This window comes from Phyllopteryx taeniolatus, chromosome 9, assembly GCF_024500385.1.
Source record: "Phyllopteryx taeniolatus isolate TA_2022b chromosome 9, UOR_Ptae_1.2, whole genome shotgun sequence".
Taxonomy (NCBI): domain Eukaryota; kingdom Metazoa; phylum Chordata; class Actinopteri; order Syngnathiformes; family Syngnathidae; genus Phyllopteryx; species Phyllopteryx taeniolatus.
This window is the reverse complement of record NC_084510.1, coordinates 3,657,949-3,678,728: the sequence shown is the minus strand read 5'-3', so window position 1 is coordinate 3,678,728 and position 20,780 is coordinate 3,657,949. Positions and strand designations below refer to the sequence as shown.

The 20,780-nt window shown below is 39.5% G+C and overlaps 1 protein-coding gene across 24 annotated transcripts in view; it reads right to left on the bottom strand.

Moving 5' to 3' along the window:
• Positions 1 to 20,780, bottom strand: part of nfasca (neurofascin homolog (chicken) a) — a 208,048-nt gene that overhangs the window by 99,604 nt on the left and 87,664 nt on the right. For 23 of the 24 annotated variants that reach the window (XR_009790021.1, XR_009790019.1, XR_009790020.1 and 20 more), the window contains exons 2-7: positions 16,668 to 16,717; positions 9,200 to 9,367; positions 6,796 to 6,813; positions 5,428 to 5,533; positions 3,526 to 3,722; positions 2,907 to 3,029 (exon numbers count right to left, since the gene is read on the bottom strand). Coding sequence is in view for 21 of the 24 variants with exons in the window: in XM_061783730.1 (XP_061639714.1) it covers positions 2,907 to 3,029; positions 3,526 to 3,722; positions 5,428 to 5,533; positions 6,796 to 6,813; positions 9,200 to 9,293 (538 nt within the window). In the remaining 3 variants the exon portion in view is untranslated. The remainder of the gene's footprint in view (positions 1 to 2,906; positions 3,030 to 3,525; positions 3,723 to 5,427; positions 5,534 to 6,795; positions 6,814 to 9,199; positions 9,368 to 16,667; positions 16,718 to 20,780) is intronic. The other variant, XM_061783732.1, reaches the window with a different exon arrangement.

Genomic DNA, 20,780 nt, shown 5'->3' with positions numbered 1-20,780 from the left:
CTCCGCTTGACTGACTGGGAGCATTTCCTGCCAACACGCTGCTTATATAGAGGAAAGGCGGACGTGGCTGAGGACAGCATGCGGCTGTTAAAAGGGGAAGGGTTCGCGTGACAGAGGAGGCTAAAGACACGCCCTCAGTAGGTATATAGTTCCGGTATGTGCATCGGTTTGGCTAAGGACCCCCGAAAATGGCACCTACGAAGAGACGCTTACGAAGCACAGTTTAAACTGCGAGCTATCAGTTACGCGGAGGAACATCGAGCAGGTACCGAGACGTGACGAGAAGGTACCTGCCGTGTTTGATGGAGAACTTGCCCAGCTGTTCATTTCGGATACAGAAAATGAGGACTTTGATGCATTTGTGGATGATGATTGATAAAAAAATAACATGAGTACATTGTTAAATACGTCAATAAAGTACAACCGAACTCAGTTTTGCCCCCGCTGCCTTTTTAAAAAAAATGTGTTTGCGTGCATGCATGCTACCGTATGTTTTAAGATAGCGTATGTTTTACAACATGCCTGCGTCCAATAATACGTTGCGCCTTATGTATGTGTTAAATACAGAAATAGACCCCGTAACTGAGACTGCGCCTTTTAATACGGTGCGCCTTATGGCCGTGAAAATACGGTAGGTGTATATATATATATATATATATATATATATATATATAGAAAGTATTCAGACCCCTTTAATCATTTAAGTTCATTTTATTTTCCTTATTAATGTACACACAGCACCCCATATTGACAGAATTGTTGAATTTTTTTCAGATTTATTAAAAAAGAAAAACTGAAATATCACACCGCCTTAAGTATTCAGACACTTTGCTCAGTATTTAGCAGAAGCACCCTTTTGAGCTAATACAGCCATGAGTCTTTTTGGGAATGATGCAACAAGTTTTTCACACCTGGATTTGGGGATCCTCTGCCATTCCTCCTTGCAGATCCTCTCCAGTTCTGTCAGTCTGGATGGTGAACGTTGGTGCACAGCCATTTTCAGGTCTCTCCAGAGATGCTCAATTGGGTTTCAGTCAGGGCTTTGGCTGGGCCATTCAAGAACAATCACGGAGTTCTGAAGCCACTCCTTCGTTATTTTACTCCGCTTAGAATTAAGGCCAAAAAGTTTGATCTTGGTCTCATCAGACCAGAGAATATTATTTTTCACCATCTTGGAGTTGTTCAGGTTTTTTAGCAAACTCCATGGGGGCTTTCATGTCTTCGACTGAGGAGAGGCTTCCGTCAGGCCCCTCTGCCATAAAGCCCCAACTGGTGGAGGGCTGCAGTTATGGTTGACTTTCTAGAAAGTTCTCCCATCTCCGGACTGAATCTCTGGAGATCAGCCACAGTGATCTTTGGGTTCTTCTTTACCTCTCTTACCAAGGCTCTTCTCCCCCGATTGCTCAATTTGGCCGGACGGCCAGCTCTCGGAAGGGTTCTGGTCATCCCAAACGTCTTCCATTTAAGGATTATGGAGGCCACTGTGTTCTTAGGAACCTTGTATGCAGCAGAATGTTTTTTTTAACTTTGGCCAGATCTGTACCTTGCCACAATTCTGTCTCTGAGCTCTTCAGGCAGTTTCTTTGACCTCATGATTCTCATTTGCTCTGACATGCACTGTGAGCTGTAAGGTCTTATATAGACAGGTGTGTGGCTTTCCTAATCAAGTCCAATCAGTATAATCAAACACAGGTGGACTCCAATGAAGGTGTAGAACCATCTCAAGATGATCAGAAGAAATGGACAGCACTCGAGTTAAATATATGAGTGTCACAGTAAAGGGTCTGAATACTTATGGCTGTTTGATATTTCATTTTTTTTCTTTTTTAATAAATATGCAAAAATTTCAACAATTCCGTTTTCTTCTGTCAATATGGGATGCTGTGTGTAAAAAAAAAAAAAAAAAAAAACCTTAAATGATTTTAGAAAATGGCTCCTATATAACAAAGAGTGAAACATTTAAGGGGGTCTGAATAATTTCCGTACCCACTGTGTGTGTGTGTGGGTGTGTGGGTGTGTGTATATATATATATATATGTATATATATATATATATATATATATATATATATATATATATATATATATATATATATATATATATATATATATTTCATGGCAGGTGTATATATAATATGTCATGGCAGTTATATAATGCCATCAATTATTCATGCATTTTTGCTATTTGCGGTCGGGACCGGTCCCTATCCCCCGCGAATAGCATAGGTCTACTGTACATAAATTGAAGAAATCACACACACACAATGCCTGGACTCTATACAAAGCCTATGTCGTATCTATACAGTATGTAAGGATTATGTGTTTTTGTGTGCATTAAGGGTGTCAAACTCAAGGCATGGGGACCAGATCCGGCCCACAACATCATGTTATGTGGCCCACAAAAGCAAATCATGTGCGTCTAATTCGATGATTCTTGCAAAAATCTGTACCAAGATTTCAAATTGTCATATTTAATATGTAATAACATTGAAATATTGCCAGCAGGTTTTTTTAATTTTTTTTTACCAAACACCTTTTTACAGTAACTAGAACAATAGTTGAACAAAGTACTAAACTACTATTAATACTGATTTCAAAACCAGTTACACATCCATTTGCTGTGTATATGGAATGAAACATTTGTGGTTTCACAGCAATAACGGCTCCCTGAGGTTAAACGTAACTATAATGTGGCCCGCGACAAAAATGAGTTTGACACCCCTGGTGTACGTCATAGATGGGATGTGATTCATATCTTCTACAAAGTGTAAACCTTGAGTTAAATATATGTATTGTTTTTTTATATTATCAATTAACACAAATCTATTGATTACAGCCTCGCTGATTTTATCATTGTCTAGCTAATGTTGTGAAAGGTGTGTGTTTTCATGTATAATTGCTGCTCACTACTGTTCATCCAGAAAGTGAATGGAGGAGGGAGGCCTGGAGGTGGGTTGCAGGGGAGGACGAGTGAGGAGCCTTCAGTCACCACCACTGGCTCCAGCACCTCCTTAGGCCACAGAGGTGCCTCTGGAAGATGGCAAGGGGGAGAAATGCGAAATTAACGTAAACAATTTTTAAAGAAAGCAATGCAATGTGTAGACATATACAGACTTCCTGAAGGTACATGAAGAGAGGAAAATTTCAGTTTTGCCTGTGCACATGAAAGTAACGTGATACATTTTCCTGTTGCATCGTTTTACTCAAACGCTTGTAGTGGCATAATGGCCATAAAGCCTAAAAATACAAACAAATTAAAATGACAGCATTATTAACTGCAGAATTCACAAAATGTTAACAATTATAACTATTTTCACAGGCTAGCAAATCGATTATCAGCAGAAGTAGCGTATCCGGTGCGGAAACAACATTGCATTAGTTTCACGTGCCCATGCAAAGATAATATTTGTTTTCCTTTATGTCCCTTTAAGCGCCCCTAGATATACGTATATTAATCTACTATGATAAAGTTCAAAAGAAAAGGTAAAGGTTTTCTGATACATATACTGTGTGTTGATATTCTTACTGGAGACCCGGAGTAGAATTTTGTTGGACATCGCCAAGCCATGATCATTGCCGGCAAAACACTGGTACTCTCCTTCATAATCTTCTGGCCGTCCTCCATTACGAAAACCGATTTCAAGGGTTCCCGAGCGTTTCCGCATTGTTACACGCGGATCTTTTCCAATGTTGAAAAACTTCCCATTCCTTCGCCATGAGAACCTGAGCCATGAAATAGAGAATGAAGAATTAGTATTGAATTCTTCTGTCGTGTTGTGCAGAAAACACAAAAACAGAAAAAAATAAAAACACTAAAGCAGTTACTACAACAACTGGAACTTTTCATTGTGTTTACCATCCCAATTCTAAGCATCTAGTAGTATTGACATTACAGTATCCACATCTTATTAAATTAATCATAGTTTCATTTACCATTACTGTGAAGAAAACGATGCATTATGCAAATTCAGATAATGTTCTACCTTAATTGGAGTGGTCTCCCAGACTGTCATTTTGACCATGAAGGAATGCAATTCCCTCTCACCATTGTGATACTGTACTTTCTGTCACATACTGCATCAGTGAAACTGCAATTTATGTTTGTTTTAATTGTGGTGCTGCTGAAGGGCATGATGACGCGTGCTGATTATATCATGGCTTTGTTTTTAGAGTGAAAAGAGGATTTACCTGATTATTATCGACACTACAGACACGGTAGGTCTGGTACAGTACTGAGCAGAGGTGGGTCGAGTTGCCAAAATTTGTAATTAAACTTCAACAGTTTAAAATGTTTTTTAGTTCTGCTAACTTGCATCTTTACCTTCAGTGATGTGCAAACATTGCAAATTGCTTTTCTCCCTGCTCCTTTTGAAAGCACACACCACTTTCTACACAGAAGAACAGAGACTGACTGGGTCGGAGAAACTGCATTTTGTATTTACATGCTGTGGTTGACCTGCTGGCTTGATTCCACACAGCATTACATTTTGCAAACGCAGACCGAGACAGCCTCTTGTATGGTTCTCAAGTTCCAAGTGGAGTTATTGTAGGCTGAAATGATGATATTTCAGGCATACACCGATGACAGTGTATGACAAGCTGTTCTTTTTCATAGTCCATCCAGCCATTTTATATACCGCTTATCCTTATTCAGGTTGTGGGTAAGCTGGAGGCTGTAATGTAAACATATATTTCTGGCATGTTTGACATAAATTAGTCACTTACAGTCTCTCTGACAAATCAATATAGATTGCACAAGCAACAATAAATACCTGTAAGATAAAAACACAAGTAGCGAGCGGAATGTAGCTCAATGTAACAGAGTAAAAGTTGGGTTTCTTCCTACCAAAACTACTCAAGTACTGTAAATGTAAAAAGTATGGTGCATTAAAACTATTCTGACAGGTACAATTTATCTGAAAAGTTACTTAAAAGACTCACTTAAAAGACTAAAATTTAAAAGAAACGGATCTCATGTAGCTTGTTACTATCCATCTCTGGTACTGAGCATGAACACATGAACGTTTAGTTGCCAGAAATTTTGAAGCGATTGAGAGTTACGTGAAGTATTCCAATTTATCTCCTGGGTGGGCTGGTAACACCTCAGGAACCCTCTTGAAGAGCTGGACAAAGTAACAGGGGAGAGCAAAGTCCATTCTTCCCTGCTAATGCTGCTGCAACCTATGACTCTGCCCCAGATAACCGCAAGAAAACGTTTGGAAGCATGGATGGATACATGGATAACTACAGTATGTGTATGCAAGTGTGTGTACACCCGAGTCACCCCAAATAAACAATGTGCCACTGTCCTGTCCTACTGGTGATGTAACCATTAGAGAAACTGTTTGTGTTCGTGTTCGTGTTTGTGCATGTGTGTGTGTGTGTGTGTGTGTGTGTGTGTGTCTGTGTGTGTGTGTGTATTCCTTACGTTGGCACCGGGTTGCCCTTGGCCTCACACTCGATGATGATGTTATCTCTGGGGTCAACAATGTAGTCCTTCACCGACTGCTTGGTTATAGTAGGGGGCTGTCTCACTGAGGGGAGAGGGGAAACAGGAGAGTGGTTGCATTATTTGCTATATACACACACACTATAACACACACGGTATAAATTGCAGTGTTAGTGTCTGTTTATGAAACTCAACACCTCATGAGGCTTGAGTTTCTGTGTTTTATAATTAGAGTAAGGGAAATTGCAATTTGTTTACGATATCAGTCTAAAACAGCCATACAACCTGATCTGATAAATGAACAGACCATCATGTCCACCTCCAGCTGTTTTCAGTCCACTATACATATTTAATGGCTCAGTAAAGACAACCCCCTCACTAAACAGAGCCAACATGTATTTGCCCACTTGCTTTTCTAGCTCACTGAGCCCTCCAGGGCTTTAAATCACTACACACAAACACACTCACAGTTATACACAATACAAATATCCAGTGAGAGACTCCAAATTGGTCAGAAATCAAACTTGCTTAACTATATTAAAAAAAGGTCTATTCCTGCCTGTCATTAGAAAAGCCTTTTCTTTCTTTTGGCAGAGGCTTTACAAGCTAATCTCAGCCACAATTTTGTATTTTTTTTTTTTATTGTACACGTATCCAATGCTGCCATGTCAACCATCTGAGTACTTATGATTAGGTTAGTTGTGCTACAAGTTAGACTGAAATATAATTATTACAGAAATGACTGTATATAGCAGCTAAAACCTGCATTTTTGGTATGCAGTTTCTTAACTTCATATTAATACCAATTGGGATTCTTCTGCTTCCTAAAGATGTATTATGCGTTTGGCTTGCCATACCTACATTTAGCATGTGTTACAGTGTCTGATGTCAAATGTTAAGTGAGTAGGTATGAGTAATGAGCAAAGATGCCAGAGCAGCTCAGTAAGAACCAGATTTTTTTTTTTAAACTGCAATTCAGACAAAGTCACTCCACTGAAAATTAATTATATGGCGAGAGCAGGAAATAACCATGTCCTGATCTGACATTAATGGCCTACCTTTGATCCAAACAGCTCATTAAATTAATTCAGAATTTCACATACAACCCTACAGATCTAGCGTGAATGCCCCCAAAGCCCTAAAAAAAAATTTTCCCCCAGTTTTATTTGACCCAAATCTAGTATGAATGACTCCCATGATTTCGAATTAGGACTGTCAATAATACTCCTACAGTTATGGTTTCTGGCAGCAGGTTCCCATAACTTGTAGATAACCTAGGAGAGTAACCACATACTGTAATTTGAGTGTTAAAGACGGAGCGCTAACATGTTAACATGAAAGACTTACGGTCTGCCAGGATCTTTGCTGTTAGTCCAACGTAAAGCAACATGGAGACAGAAAATGTGGGAAAATTGTAAAAAGGATGTTAATTATATTAAACAGACACACACAGTATTCTATCCACAACGTTAGCATATTGTTACAGTCTCCAATGACATGAGTTTCTGCTATATTAATGTAACATTGGGATTGATAACTTACCTGTTTGTAGTTTTCACATGATGAGCAAAGATAAAGAAAACACAAACCATGGTGAGTAATTTATACACTGCAGACATGATGAACATATTTAATGGCTAATGCTTCATTACATATGTAGCATTAGCCATCAAATGTGTTTCAATTATACCAGCTCTTGATAGTAGTTGGTGGTGTGGAAAGAAATGAATTTTACAAAGAATAGAACTCTTATGATCAATTCATCAATGTTATGTGAATACATTAAGACGAGGTCATTCGGTTGCAAAAGAATTATACAAATTCTTTGTGCTTTGTGTGGATGAGTGTTTCAGAGCAATAGCGCATCACCTTGGGTCGAAAGGTTAGACAGACTGAGATGAACCCATAGGGTGTCAAAGCAGCTGACTGCAGCATTTGTGTGCGCATGTGCTCTTTTGATCTGTATGGCAGGAGTCCTGGGGCTCTCAGTGTAAAAATACACGTCAATGTAAAACTGAATTACATTTAGCACCATTCAGCGCGTGTCTAAAAATCAATGCGTGCACATTTACTCACTTAAGGGTGTGTATTTGATGAGAGGGAAGAAAAATAAAATACATGACCTATTTTTGTTCTTTGCGCCAGTTTTCAGTTACTTGGGAATGTATTACACCTTAAAATCCTTTATGGTGGCTACATGTGGGTACTTGCACATGCGCTGTTCACGGGAAGGTCTGTGTGTTGAAATTAACAAAAACCTATGAGACACAATATCATAATATGAGAGTGAAAGATTTCTACTACAGCTCCGGTAAGCTAAACAATGTTTTTTTTATGCTCAAATTAATTGATAACATGCCTTGATGCATGTAAGGGTGTACAGGGAAGTACAATGAAGCTAATGGGATGAAAATCAGCACCTAAATCTGAGGATGATTCTTAGTGGGGAAAGGTTGGATTCCGGACTGTTATGGACACAAAGTTCAAAAGCCAGCATCTGTGATGGTATGGGGCTGTGTTAGTGCCAATGGCATGGGGAATTTACACATCTGTGAAGGCACCATTAATGCTGAAGGGTACATACAGGTTTTGGAGAAACATATGCTGCCATCCAAGCAACGTCTTTTTCATGGACGCCCCTGCTTATTTCAGCAAGACAATGCCAAACCACATTCTGCACGTGTTACAACAGCGTGGCTTCGTAGTAAAAGAGTATGGGTACTAGACTGGCGTGCCTGCAGTCCAGACCTGTCTCCCATTGAAAATATGTGGCGCATTATGAAGCGTAAAATACGTCAACGGAGACCCCAGACTGTTGAACAGCTGAAGCTCTACATCAAGAAAGAATGGGAAAGAATTCCACCGACAAAACTTCAACAATTAGTGTCCTCAGTTCCCAAACGTTTATTGAATGTTGTTAAAAGAAAAGGTGATGTAACAGTGGTAAACATGACCCTGTCCCAGCTTTTTTGGAACGTGTTGCAGCCATAAAATTCTAAGTTAATGATTATTTGCTAAAAACAATAAAGTTTATCAGTTTGAACATTAAATATCTTGTCTTTGTAGTATATTCAATTAAATATAGGTTGAATATGATTTGCAAATCATTGTATTGTGTTTTTATTTATGTTTAACACAACGTCCCGACTTCATTGGAATTGGGGTTGTATATATATGTTTTTTCAAAACCAAAAATGTATTGTGTTTTCGAGGTCGACCCCCCCCCTCCCCCCGCCCCATTTTAAAAGACACTTTTTTTCTCTTTTAAATCTGCTAATAGGTGCATCTGCGGGGCCAAATCATGAGTATGCGGCGGTCCAGTATAATGTGGTTGCTGAATAGAAATACCTGAGCCATTTAACCGTCAAACTATGTTCCCACCTTCACGAACGTTCACAAGCTTTGGGTGGTCAAAAATACTGAGTTCAAATCAGTTATCAGTTCCAAAAACAAAGTACATTTCTCATGCTTAATGTTAACCCTTCACATGAAGTTCATCACTTTAGTTATTTGTTGAACATTTGAGGTGATTTTAGCATTCCAATTAAATCAGTTAATGATAGATGCTGAACTTCAATATTTCTAGTCAAATATAACACGGGTCAACATCAGATGTATCAGGCTTCCATTCTAACTGTATCTGTAGAAAATTAAAATTCATGTAATTTTGTTCAAGATCTCATTGAATAAACAAAATAGATTTAGGCTTGGTAAAACATTTGAATCAGATTATTGATTGATTGATACTTACGGTCTTGTGGTACTTCGATAGTCACAGATTCGTGCCATAGCAGCAGGTGCAATAACATTAAAGCCAGGGCCAATTGCCTGCCCTGCATCATCATCTCTCCCCTGCTGATTGGCTGGTCTTACCACTTCTGACAGACTTGATATTTCTCTGATCAGTCACACTGCCGACCTGTTAACAGACACAGAGACAGTAGTTAGAAACACTTCAGTAGTAGACTGTACTTTATGTATATGCAGTATGAGCTGTTTGTGTGTGTGTATGCATGCGTGTGTGTGTTTCCGGAGCATAAATGTGTGTTTTGTGTTGGTATATTGGCATAAGAGGTTGTATGATGCCCTACATTCACAGCTGAGTCTGTGTGTCACTCCCTAGATAAATTAGCTTAGATACTAAGTCCTGGAAAAGCAGTTGAATTAATCAAAGTGTAACAAATTCAATTTGAATTTCAAATTGACCCATTTGCAAGGGGTTTTGGTGTTCAAGGCTATTGCATTCAATTGACAAACCGCATAGATGTCAAACTTAAACCAGGTCACAGACTAATTTTGACCTATGGGTTGCATAAAACTAAAAAAAAAAAATAAAAAAAAAAAAAAGGATTTTGATGGCATGGTACCGTTACGCTTTCATTGTCCCATTCATTATATTCACCTCAGATATAAAGTTGTCGTTGCAATGTTCTGCTTGTCCCATCAGGTTGCCACAGGGATTCATATGATTGTTTTTATGCCAGATCTCCTTCCTAACTGGGCGGCTGTGCCTCAGTAGGTAGAGCGGGTTGTCCAGTGACCAAAAGGTCACTGGTTCAAATCCCAGCTACGAGTGTGAACCCTAATTTTCTCCCAGTGGGCCTGGCAGCAGCGGCACAGTGAACGACTGGTTAGAGCGTCAGCCTCACAGTTCTGAGGACCCGGGTTCAATCCCCGGCCCCGCCTGTGTGGAGTTTGCATGTTCTTCCTTTGCCTGCGTGGGTTTTCTCTGGGCACTCCGGTTTCTCCCACATCCCCAAAACATGCATGGTTGGTTAATTGCCGACTGTAAATTGACCGTAGGTGTGAATGTGAGTGCGAAGGGTTATTTGTTTATATGTGCCCTGCGATTGGCTGGCGACCGATTCAGGGTGTACCCCGCCTCTCGCCCGAAAATAGCTGGGATAGGCTCAAACACGCCCGCGACCCTTGTGAGGATCCCGCGACCCTTGTGAGGATAAAGCGGTACAAAGAATAGATGGATGGATTTTCCTGCAAATAAATATTTTATCTAATAATTAAAGGCAAGCAAAAGGCTTTTTCTCTCGATTCTAGTCTGATTGGCCGAAGAGGAGATCGGTGTATCACCATCCATCCATCCATTTTCTGTGCCGCTTCGCCTCACTAGGATCGCGGGCGTGCTGGAGCCTATCCCAGCTATCATCGGGCAGGAGGCAGGGTACACCCTGAATCGGTCGCCAGCCAATTGCAGGCCACATATAAACAAACAACCATTCGCGCACACATTCACGCCTAAGGGCAATTTAGAGTCTTCAACTGTGAGGCAGACGCTCTAACCAGTCAACAGTTATGTTAAAAGACTCAAAGACTTTAAAATCTTTTTCCAACACAGTCAATAGACTGCATATTTTACATATTTTAATTTATGTGAGAGTGTGAAAGCACTACAGGTATTAACACATGCTCTTCCCCCAAAGCCTCCAAAGTGATGATGTTTTTGTGTCTCTTCCTGATCATTGTTTCAATGCAATCTAAAAATGAATCTAATTGCCAGCACATTATATATAAACCATCTGGTGGTAAATCACATGCACGTTGCTACCGGTAGCTTATAACGCCACCATTGCCTGGCGCAAGGTGCCAAACCTCGCAGGTGCCAAGCGAGACGGATAGGACATGTTCACACATGAATGAGGAAACACACACGCACGCACGCACGCACACACACACACAAGTACTGTATGTTTCTTTGCAGACCAGCTAATTACTGAATTCATATACTTGGAAATAAGGTAAAGAATTTGATACAAACCTGTATGAGCCTTGCTTGTGTAAACCTTTTAATTTAACCCCAGTATAGAGCTACCGTATGTAAGCACTATATTTACACAAAACTTCACGAAATTATAAGCCATAGTTCACTTCTTGATGACAGTATACTACTAAAACACACTAACTAGAAAACAATGGTTGATTTAGGATCAAAATGGATTCACAAACTAACTTCAGAAAAACTTAAAGTATCAAAATAAAACAGTATGGACCCTGAAAACATTGTTTCTCAATAAGAACACTAGGAGTTGCAGCTTTTCCTTTGCAGGGAGTTGGTATCTATACAAGGACCAATCACCGAGTGTGTGGGACTGAGCTGCCGACCATATTTCAATCACGATTGGACACTTCAGTCGTGTGTTGGGCTGAAGACACTTGGGTCAGGGTGTACTGCTGATCAGATGTTCCATTTGGAAGATCTCAACCATGGTCTCATTCACTACCAGCTCGGAATTCCTGCCACATCCCATTTTTGCTTCATCAATCACTCTTGCTTTCCCACACTGTCAAGAATTTTGCATTCATCATTTTGATAGCACTTCATCCGTCTGATTATCTCTCGACCCTCGACACCCAGGGCGACAGTAGTGTGTAAAGATTTTGCTGTAACTGTAAGGTAATTGGTTCAGAAAACAATAGGCCACTCGGGTGCATAAAATAATTCTACAAACTAGAAAATTACATATTATTTGGGAGGTGCTAGCTGGCTTCCCAAGCACTGCAGAAGTGCCCTTAAGCAATGCACTCAACCCCCAACTGCTCCATGTACACCCTTATGCTGGCATCCTCTCTATTGCAAGTTATAATTAGTGTGTATGCCCTCTTGTTTATCTGTATATACAAGTACAACTGTCAAAAAATATCAATATATCCCCTCCAGGATCTTCTTCAGTCCATTGTTGCCATTCTTAAAATACACATATTGAATTGAATTTTTGAATTGAATTAAATTTATTTCAGAAAGCATGATGATCATATACAAAATTCCAAAGTTCCCAAAAAATATATATATTTCCATATAGCAGGCCAAAAGGCTTAGGGTTCAAGCTAAAAGATAATAAATGCCCTAACCCAGATTACAATCTTAATTTTAAAGTAAAAAATGAATTGTTTCTGTTGAGGCTTTCCAGCAAATATACTGAAATGCCATATATGACAATATATGCCACTCTCTCTCAGTTCAACCCATACCCAAACCATCGCAACCTGTTCTTCACATATAAATGCTATGTAGTCCACCACCTCCCTACTACCAACTCTTTAGTCATTCCCAGAAATCTATTCAAGAATACGCTTCAGGGGATGGTCCTCCATTCCCACCACAACTAGATATTCCACGTGTTCTCGGGAATGACAAGTCCTTTGTCTTTACCGACTGTTGTGTTGTGGACAATGGTAGAGAATAAATAAACTACTGCATAATAATAAAACACAGCATTAATGTAGAAGATGACTGCTTCAAGTGCATATCAGACAATGAAGTCATGAGATCAGTCTAGTATTCACTACAAGGCTTAGGTTGCAAATAACACATTAAGCTTGTAATCTTATCAACAAACACAACTTTGTGATTCATATGTGGGTAACGCTTTATTAATCCCCAAAGCTTCTTACGATTGTATGACATCTATAGAATGTTTAAATTCTTACACATTTAGAAAGAAGGTCAAGGTCCAAAGAAGGGAGAAGATTCCATTTCTGCCAAGGAAGCAATACTCATTCTCAAATGCGTCAACAGACTTTGTTTTTTTTTTCACAAATAACCAAACATCATAAGTGAAAGGGAACATTGGAAGGGAAACCTTGTCATAATTTAATAAAAGTTACAGTATTTAGCATTATCTATGCTGCATTTTATGCCTTTATTCAACAAGGTGTCACAGAGCCAGAGTCAGTCTCTGGAACCATGACGTCAATGGAGTTTGATCTGACCGTGGATGCATTCGTGATATTTCTGTAGAGGAATAGTGGTGAGCAGTGTTGGGAAAGTTCATTTTCTATGAGAACCTCAAAGTTCAATTCACCGTTCCAAAAATTAACCAGTTCTGTTCATAGTTCATAATACAAAATTTTGAAATAAGTTCACTGTTCAAAAAAATGAACTAGTTCTCGTAGTTCCTTTTAGTTCTTTTTCCCCCCGATGTTGTTGATGGGCTATTTCCCTCAAAATACTGCCTTTTCATTTCCTCATTGTTGTCACCCATTCTGTCCACACAAGCAGCCAGCTGCAGCTTTCACCCGACATTCTCAAAAACATGAGGAAAAACTTGTTGCTTGAATAGTCTTTTTTTAAATGAGGAAATAAAACAAAAACAGGACTTTAATTCTTAATGCACAAACAAAAACGTGCAACACAGTATGACAGAAACGATGGTGAAAGGACAACGATAACTTCATTTCTCGCAGCTCTGGCTGGCTACATTAAAAACATATTTTAGCTTCTCTTTTCTTATAATAAAAAACGAAATCAATTCCATATTATGACAGTGTGATCATACAGTGTTTTAACTAAAGCATTCTGATACAAATAATAATTTTATTAGTAATCAGTTTTTACAATTATGAACACATTCGCTCCCATTTCCGCAGTGTCCCTGAATGCACCTCGCGCACTCGAGCAGTTGCGATGTAAACATGAATGCCATTCATGAGGCCACAATGAATGGGTTGCCAAATACTGTGTTTTTACCTCGATAAATAAAGGCTTGTATACAGTGTGTTAAAACAGGTTTTGCCCTGGAAGTCCCTAACAAAACCTGGGACTCTTGAATGAAAATGAACTTTTCGGAAACGGTTCACAGACACCAGAATGAGCACATTCTCATTCACGTTCATCAGGCAGAAATGAACTAAGTTCACGTCACGTTTGCCCAAAATATGAACTAGTTCATATGAACTTTCGTTCACTGAACTCGTTCAGGTACAACACTGGTGGCGAGGGTATGTCTTTGGAGGGCACATCAGTACAAAAAAAAGCATTGGGAAGGCTGGTATGGATTCACTCGAAATGTAGTGGCGTTGGTTGGGTTTCTAATTGACCTAGCTTACACACTGTAATCGTTTGCACAGACAGACACACACACACACACAAACATATACACATGCACATAAATCACATAGGTAAGATAAACACAACCAGGTCAACAAACAAACTGTATTTTGGTCCATTACATCTGTCTCAGTTTCCAAGACAATCAAAAATTGCACATTTTCTAACGTGCATTGTGCAACGTGCATGCAATATATTTGATTATTTAAGATGACAATGCCTTTTGATTTAGTAATATCCATAATGCTATTATGTGCTTTGACAACATTTGTATGTGAACCCTTTGAAATAACCTGGATTTCTGCATAAATTAGTCATAAAATGTGATTTTTTTTTTTTTAATTATTTTTTTATTTTATTTTATTTGATGTATTTATTTATTTTCAGTTGAGTTGTAGGCCATACATTAATGGCAGAAAAAGTTTTGAAAACACTCTTTTTTTTTCAATTACAAAAACCTGGCATTTGAACAGGGATGTGTCGACTTTTTGATATCCACTGTACACTACTCAACATTAAAAAAATAATAAAGTTTTAGTGGTTGAATGTTATGCTTGATTAATTTCTGACTCCACAGAGATGCCAAGTGAGCCAGGTCAAAGTTGAGTACGTATACAAAGATCAATTTAGTTTTAAATCCTCATTCCTGTTGAAAGAGTGCATTTAGGCACTAAATAATGCTGAATGGTCACTGGAAGAAAAAATATATTTCTGGTGTTGGTCTAATGAATTTATTTAGCCCTCAATAGCTTTGTGAGCTACCACAAATTAAGTCAAACCTAGTTTTCACCTTAAACATAAATTAGTCATTATTAAGTTTATTACATTAAAAATTAAGTTATTATGTCCAATACCTTGTTCCTGCCTAGAGCCTCGACATAACAATTATATTGGGGTATCTTTCATAAATTCATACACTGACTGTGTTCACTGGCAATAGTGAAATCACAATGCACTGTGATATGTACAAATATATAAAAAATGCATAATCCCTGTAGGTCACATCCGTACCCTTTTGAATAATTCTGGTTATAATTATGTGTAAAATATGAAGATAATGGTAATTAGCATTCCCATGACGCAAACTAAGCATATTTGTATTTTGATGCATGCAGAGCCACTCCTTAATGGAAAAGATAACATTATATAACATGCTATTGCTTCAGCTTGGCTGCTTTTAGCACAGAACAGCCAATGAAAAAATGTTAGCAATTCCTTCAGCTTTGACAGTGACTAACCATTGTTCATACCATGAAGTATAATAGGTATTGAAAGTACAATATCGTGTACTGTATTACTGTATGTATAAAGTAGAGTAATTAGTTTTTCATTTTTATGACAATGGCGGCACGGTGGGCCAAACTGTTATGTCACCCTTGTGAGGATAAAGTGGTACAAAAATAGATGGATGGATTTTCCTGAAAATAAATATTTTATCTAATAATTAAAGGCAAGCAAAAGGCTTTTTCTCTCGATTCTGCTACATTTTGCAACAGTTATGTTAAAAGACTCGGACTTTAAAATATTTTTCCAACACAGTCAATAGACTTACATATTTTAATTTCTGTGAGAGTGTGAAAGCACTACAGGTATTAACACATGCACTTCCCCCAAAGCCACCTCTCTGACCTCAATATGCCCCCCCAAAATAACATCACAGATTCAATAAATAGTAGTCCACCCGTCATAGACACTTAGCCTCAACATTCTGCTGTAGTCCTGCTGAGATTGGTGGGAGCAATGCATTCATGTTCGCACAAATAAATACTGTATAATATGTGCAACCAAGACATATGGGACCGTGAAATAAAAACTAGTGGGAAAATTTTCATCCATCCATCCATAATCTGAGCCGCTTCTCCTCACTAGGGTCGCGGGCATGCTGGAGCCTATCCCAGCTGTCATCGGGCAGGAGGCGGGGTACACCCTGAACTGGTTGCCAGCCAATCGCAGGGCACATAGAAACAAACAACCATTCGCACTCACAGTCATGCCTACGGGCAATTTAGAGTCTCCAATTAATGCATGTTTTTGGGATGTGGGAGGAAACCGGAGTGCCCGGAGATAACCCACGCAGGCACAGGGAGAGCATGCAAACACCACACAGGCGGGGACGGGGATTGAACCCCGCACCTCAGAACTGTGAGGCTGACGCTCTAACCAGTCGGCCACCGTGCCACCTGGGAAAAATTTATTCTTGGAAAACATAAGACATAGATACATACTGTAAGTTTCCATAATGTAAACGTAAATTTTGATATTTCTAATGTGGGTGTTGAGCTGAAAAAAATTTGGGTTGTAGACAGCCGAGGATCAGTCAGAGACCAGTCAACCAAGTATTGTACATCCAATAGAACATGCAGATACAATGACTTACCTTAATAATGATGAAGACACAAATATTCCGTCTGTGACCAATTTGCGCACCTGATGAGACAGAAAGCAAAAGAGATATTATTCATTTTTATTTCTGTCGAGCAAACTCCAAAAAATGATTCAATTACATTTTTTTGCGGTTGTATCATCAGATTAAACATCGTGGCATAGTCATCACAGCTAAAAAGATTTGCTAAAATTTGTTGTGCAAAGCAAGATAATTTTTACGGTCACTGTTATTGCTTTCTCAATTAGTCTCTCTGAGCCTGAGCACAGGAAGAAACATGTTGGAGCAGTGCAGACAGGAGAGACAGTGCAGACAACACACATGCCTCAGGACTGTCTGCAACTGCGTGGTTTCTTTAACTAGCTTCTGCTTTCAAAGAGCTCATCTTTACGCCAGCCGGGGTCTTTAGGATCAAAAGATGCTCTTCTTTCTCTGTGTTTTTGTCCTTTTTTTCTGTGTTGCCCATGGTTGTTAGGTCCACACTATAAGACAGTGTGCCTGGAGGACTGTGGAAAAGCCTTGAAAAGACTCTTCAACACTGCACAGACTCAACGTGCATTGAACTAAAACAAATAAAAATAGGTGCTATATACACAAAGTGTCTGCGAGAGCCCCAAAGCCACACATATTGACACGTGAAGAGAAAATGTCATTGATGAGTGGATGAAATATGTGGGGGAAAAAGTGGATGAAATATGTAGAAGAAAATAAATCCTAGTATTGCTCAAAGGGATGGCCCATATTGAGTAAATGTGGGCCACACAAAAATGGAGGATGACCCGCAAATGGTTTGACACCACTGCTGTCAGAACTGCAAAGCCGTGTAAAAGTTTATATTGAGAAAATGCGGGCCACACAAAAATGGGGGATGGCCCCCAAATGGCCCCCAGGCCATTGGTAGGTCACCACTGCTGTTGGACAAGTGCAAAGGTAATACTGAGTAAATGCGGGTGTTGGAAAAAGGTAATGGACTCTTAGACCTACTACACTACTATATGTATTGTTGGTAATTATGGTGGGACTTTTAAGTACTGTGAATGTTACATTTAAAAGGTCGTAGATCATTTTCTGTTGAGTTTAGGACATGGGTGGTAATTACAATTTTGTTCGTGTGGGGGTGCTACACGCGTGTAGAATTTTCATAGGCGTAGGTGCAACGTAGCGCAAAAAGGTCTTTGATGAACTGTCACCATGTTCAGTTTTGTGGCGAGCTCAGAAAAGCTACGGTTAAAGAGCTGCCAACGTCATATTGGATGTCGGGAAAAAAAGCTTGCGATAACTTTTAATGTCCAAGGTGTTGAGATGGTACTGACAAAGTTTGAATCGGATGAAACCTGTAGGACAAGTGACACCTGTTAATTTTTTGAAAGTGTACCTTTAAAAGGCCGTAGTTCAGTTTATGTTGAGTTTAGAACATCAATTGTAATTACAATTTTAGAGGTGTTGGGGTAATGCACTTACCTGCCAAGTTTGGTAAGTGTAGGTGTGACGTACCACAAATAGCTCTTTAAGTATGGCATCGGCAAGCGTGCGAAAAAGGTAGAACTGTACAATTACGAGGTCACAGCTCACTTCCTATTGGGTTTAGGATGTGCGTGTTTTTGCCATTTTTGTAGGTCTGGGGTCAATACAGGTGTGAGACGGTTTTTGTAGCTCTCGGTGAAACGTACCGCGAATGAGTCTTTGATGAAGTTTAGGCATTTTCGGTTTTGTGGCGAAATGTGGAATGAAAAGTTTGAAGCCTCAGGGCTCATATAGTTCGTCGGATGAAAAAGCTTTTGATAACTTTTAATGTCCCATGTCTTGAGGTGATACACACCAAGTTTGAAGTGAATCGGTAGTGTGGTGTTGTACAATGTTCATTAAGATGGCAGAAGAATCCATTTAAAGAGAAAAGACACCACACGATAGACACCTTCGATGGTTCTGCCTCCAGGCTGTAGTTATGTCTGCACGCTATTGTTTGTTACCAACACACTAATAAAGGTGCCGACATGTGTTGGGGTTACCAACAGGTACCTTGACAGTAGTTCAGAATTAGATTGGCATCTTGCCAACTAGTTGTGGGACTCAAACCAGGATCCTCCAGTTTCAAAGACCAAGTCCTTAAAGATAAGCTATTGCCGCCCCAACAATATAAACGATATAGCCCTTCTGACTGCAGTATGTCACATACTGAATATCAAGATGAAATGATAAACTGGGTTAAGTGCATTGCCAAAGGGCACAGTAGTTTATTTGCCCCACTTGAAGAGAATATGTATGAGAATGGCAACAATGTGTAACAGTGCACAGAAACAAACTGAAACTCTTTTTGACAGCATCTTAACACAATGGTTACAAGTTTCTTTTTGGGAAAGATTTTCTTTTCTTTATCCTTTTAAGGTTACAGCCGCCAAATGTACAATCACAATTACTGACGTGCTAAGGCATCCCAGTAAATTTTACAGGGCTCTGAAATGGAAAAAGCAAAATCCGAACAACAATTAGCGCACACACACATACACACACACACACACACACACACACATTCATCCATCCATCCATTTTCTGAGCCGCTTCTCCTCACTTGGGTCGCGGACGTGCTGGAGCCTATCCCAGCTATCATCGGGCAGGAGGCGGGGTACACCCTGAACTGGTTGCCAGCCAATCGCAGGGCACATACAAACAAACAACCATTCGCACTCACATTCACACCTACGGTCAATTTACAGTCGGCAATTAACCAACCATGCATGTTTTTGGGACGTGGGAGGAAACCGGAGTGCCCGGAGAAAACCCACGCAGGCACGGGGAGAACATGCAAACTCCACACAGGCGGGGCCGGGATTTGAACCCGGTCCTCAGAACTGTGAGGCAGACGCTCTAACCACTCCTACACCGTGCCGCCCAAACACATACAGTATATACATATATCTATAAAAAATGCATGACATAAATGAACAATATAACAAGTTAAACAGCAAACGTTAACTACGTTAGTAAGCACGTAATTCATAGAAATGTGATCGCAAAATACCTGGTAATCTATAATTTGACTGCTTCGTTTTAACCAGCTGTGCGTGCTTCTTTCCGTTGACGTGATCGACCAAGCGCGTTCTCCCTCCAGATTCATACTTCACATCCTGATGACACAAGATGCAGTATGCCTTCCCAGGTTCTTTAATCTTTCTAATATTTTCGTGAAGGTATTCATTTCTGACTTTTAATTCCAGCCAGCGCCTTGATCCCGTTATCCTTATCAATCTTCTTTACAATGTCGGTCTTGCCGTCCTCCCTCTGTACTATGTCCCTCCGTGACATCGAGATACCGCAAACTTATTAATGTAAAAACGTGATAGCATACAATGAATTTAAATGTGTCGGAACATCGCACCGATAAACTATAAATGACGGCAGTTTTGCAGCTTGCCTGGCATAATACGGCCTTCAATGCTGTAAATACTGTATGACAGTCACGATTACAGACCGTCAATGTCGACAGAGTACTACGTTAACCCCAACCACAGAATTTTCTTTGCAAATTTACACGATTTACATAAATGATTTATCTACGAGGAAAATCCGCTGACTTTTCACAGTCCTGATTTTATCATTTTAGGTTTACTAAATGTGCATACTAGAAATCAAATATTTATCTGCAGTACAAAACTAAGTCTAAGGCCATGTCCACACATATACAATACATGTTGGCCCTTTGTCCACATGCAAAAACTTGTTTTTGTTCTTAAAAACTGAGATTTTGGAAAATGCCAGGATGCAGAGCTTCCAAAACTTTAGGTGAAGAGCTCTTTTTCCAACTCTGTGACATGATCTGATGTATGTGATGTAAACCTTACTTAACAATTGAACATGTCAAATGGTGTTATTTTCTCACGTGTGCTGATTCCATTTCATGCGACGAAAGAGGTGAGTGCAATCTGTAACGCATACGGCCGATTAAGACGGTCTCCCAGTCCCCATGTAGAGCAGCACTGATCTAATTACCAAGGCGTCAGAATGTCTAACTAAAACTGCTTATGCAGCTTTTTCAGCATTCTGATTGGGCAAAATCTGCTTGAGAGCCGGCAAATGTGTTTCCATGTGGACAGACTTTTTATTTTAAAT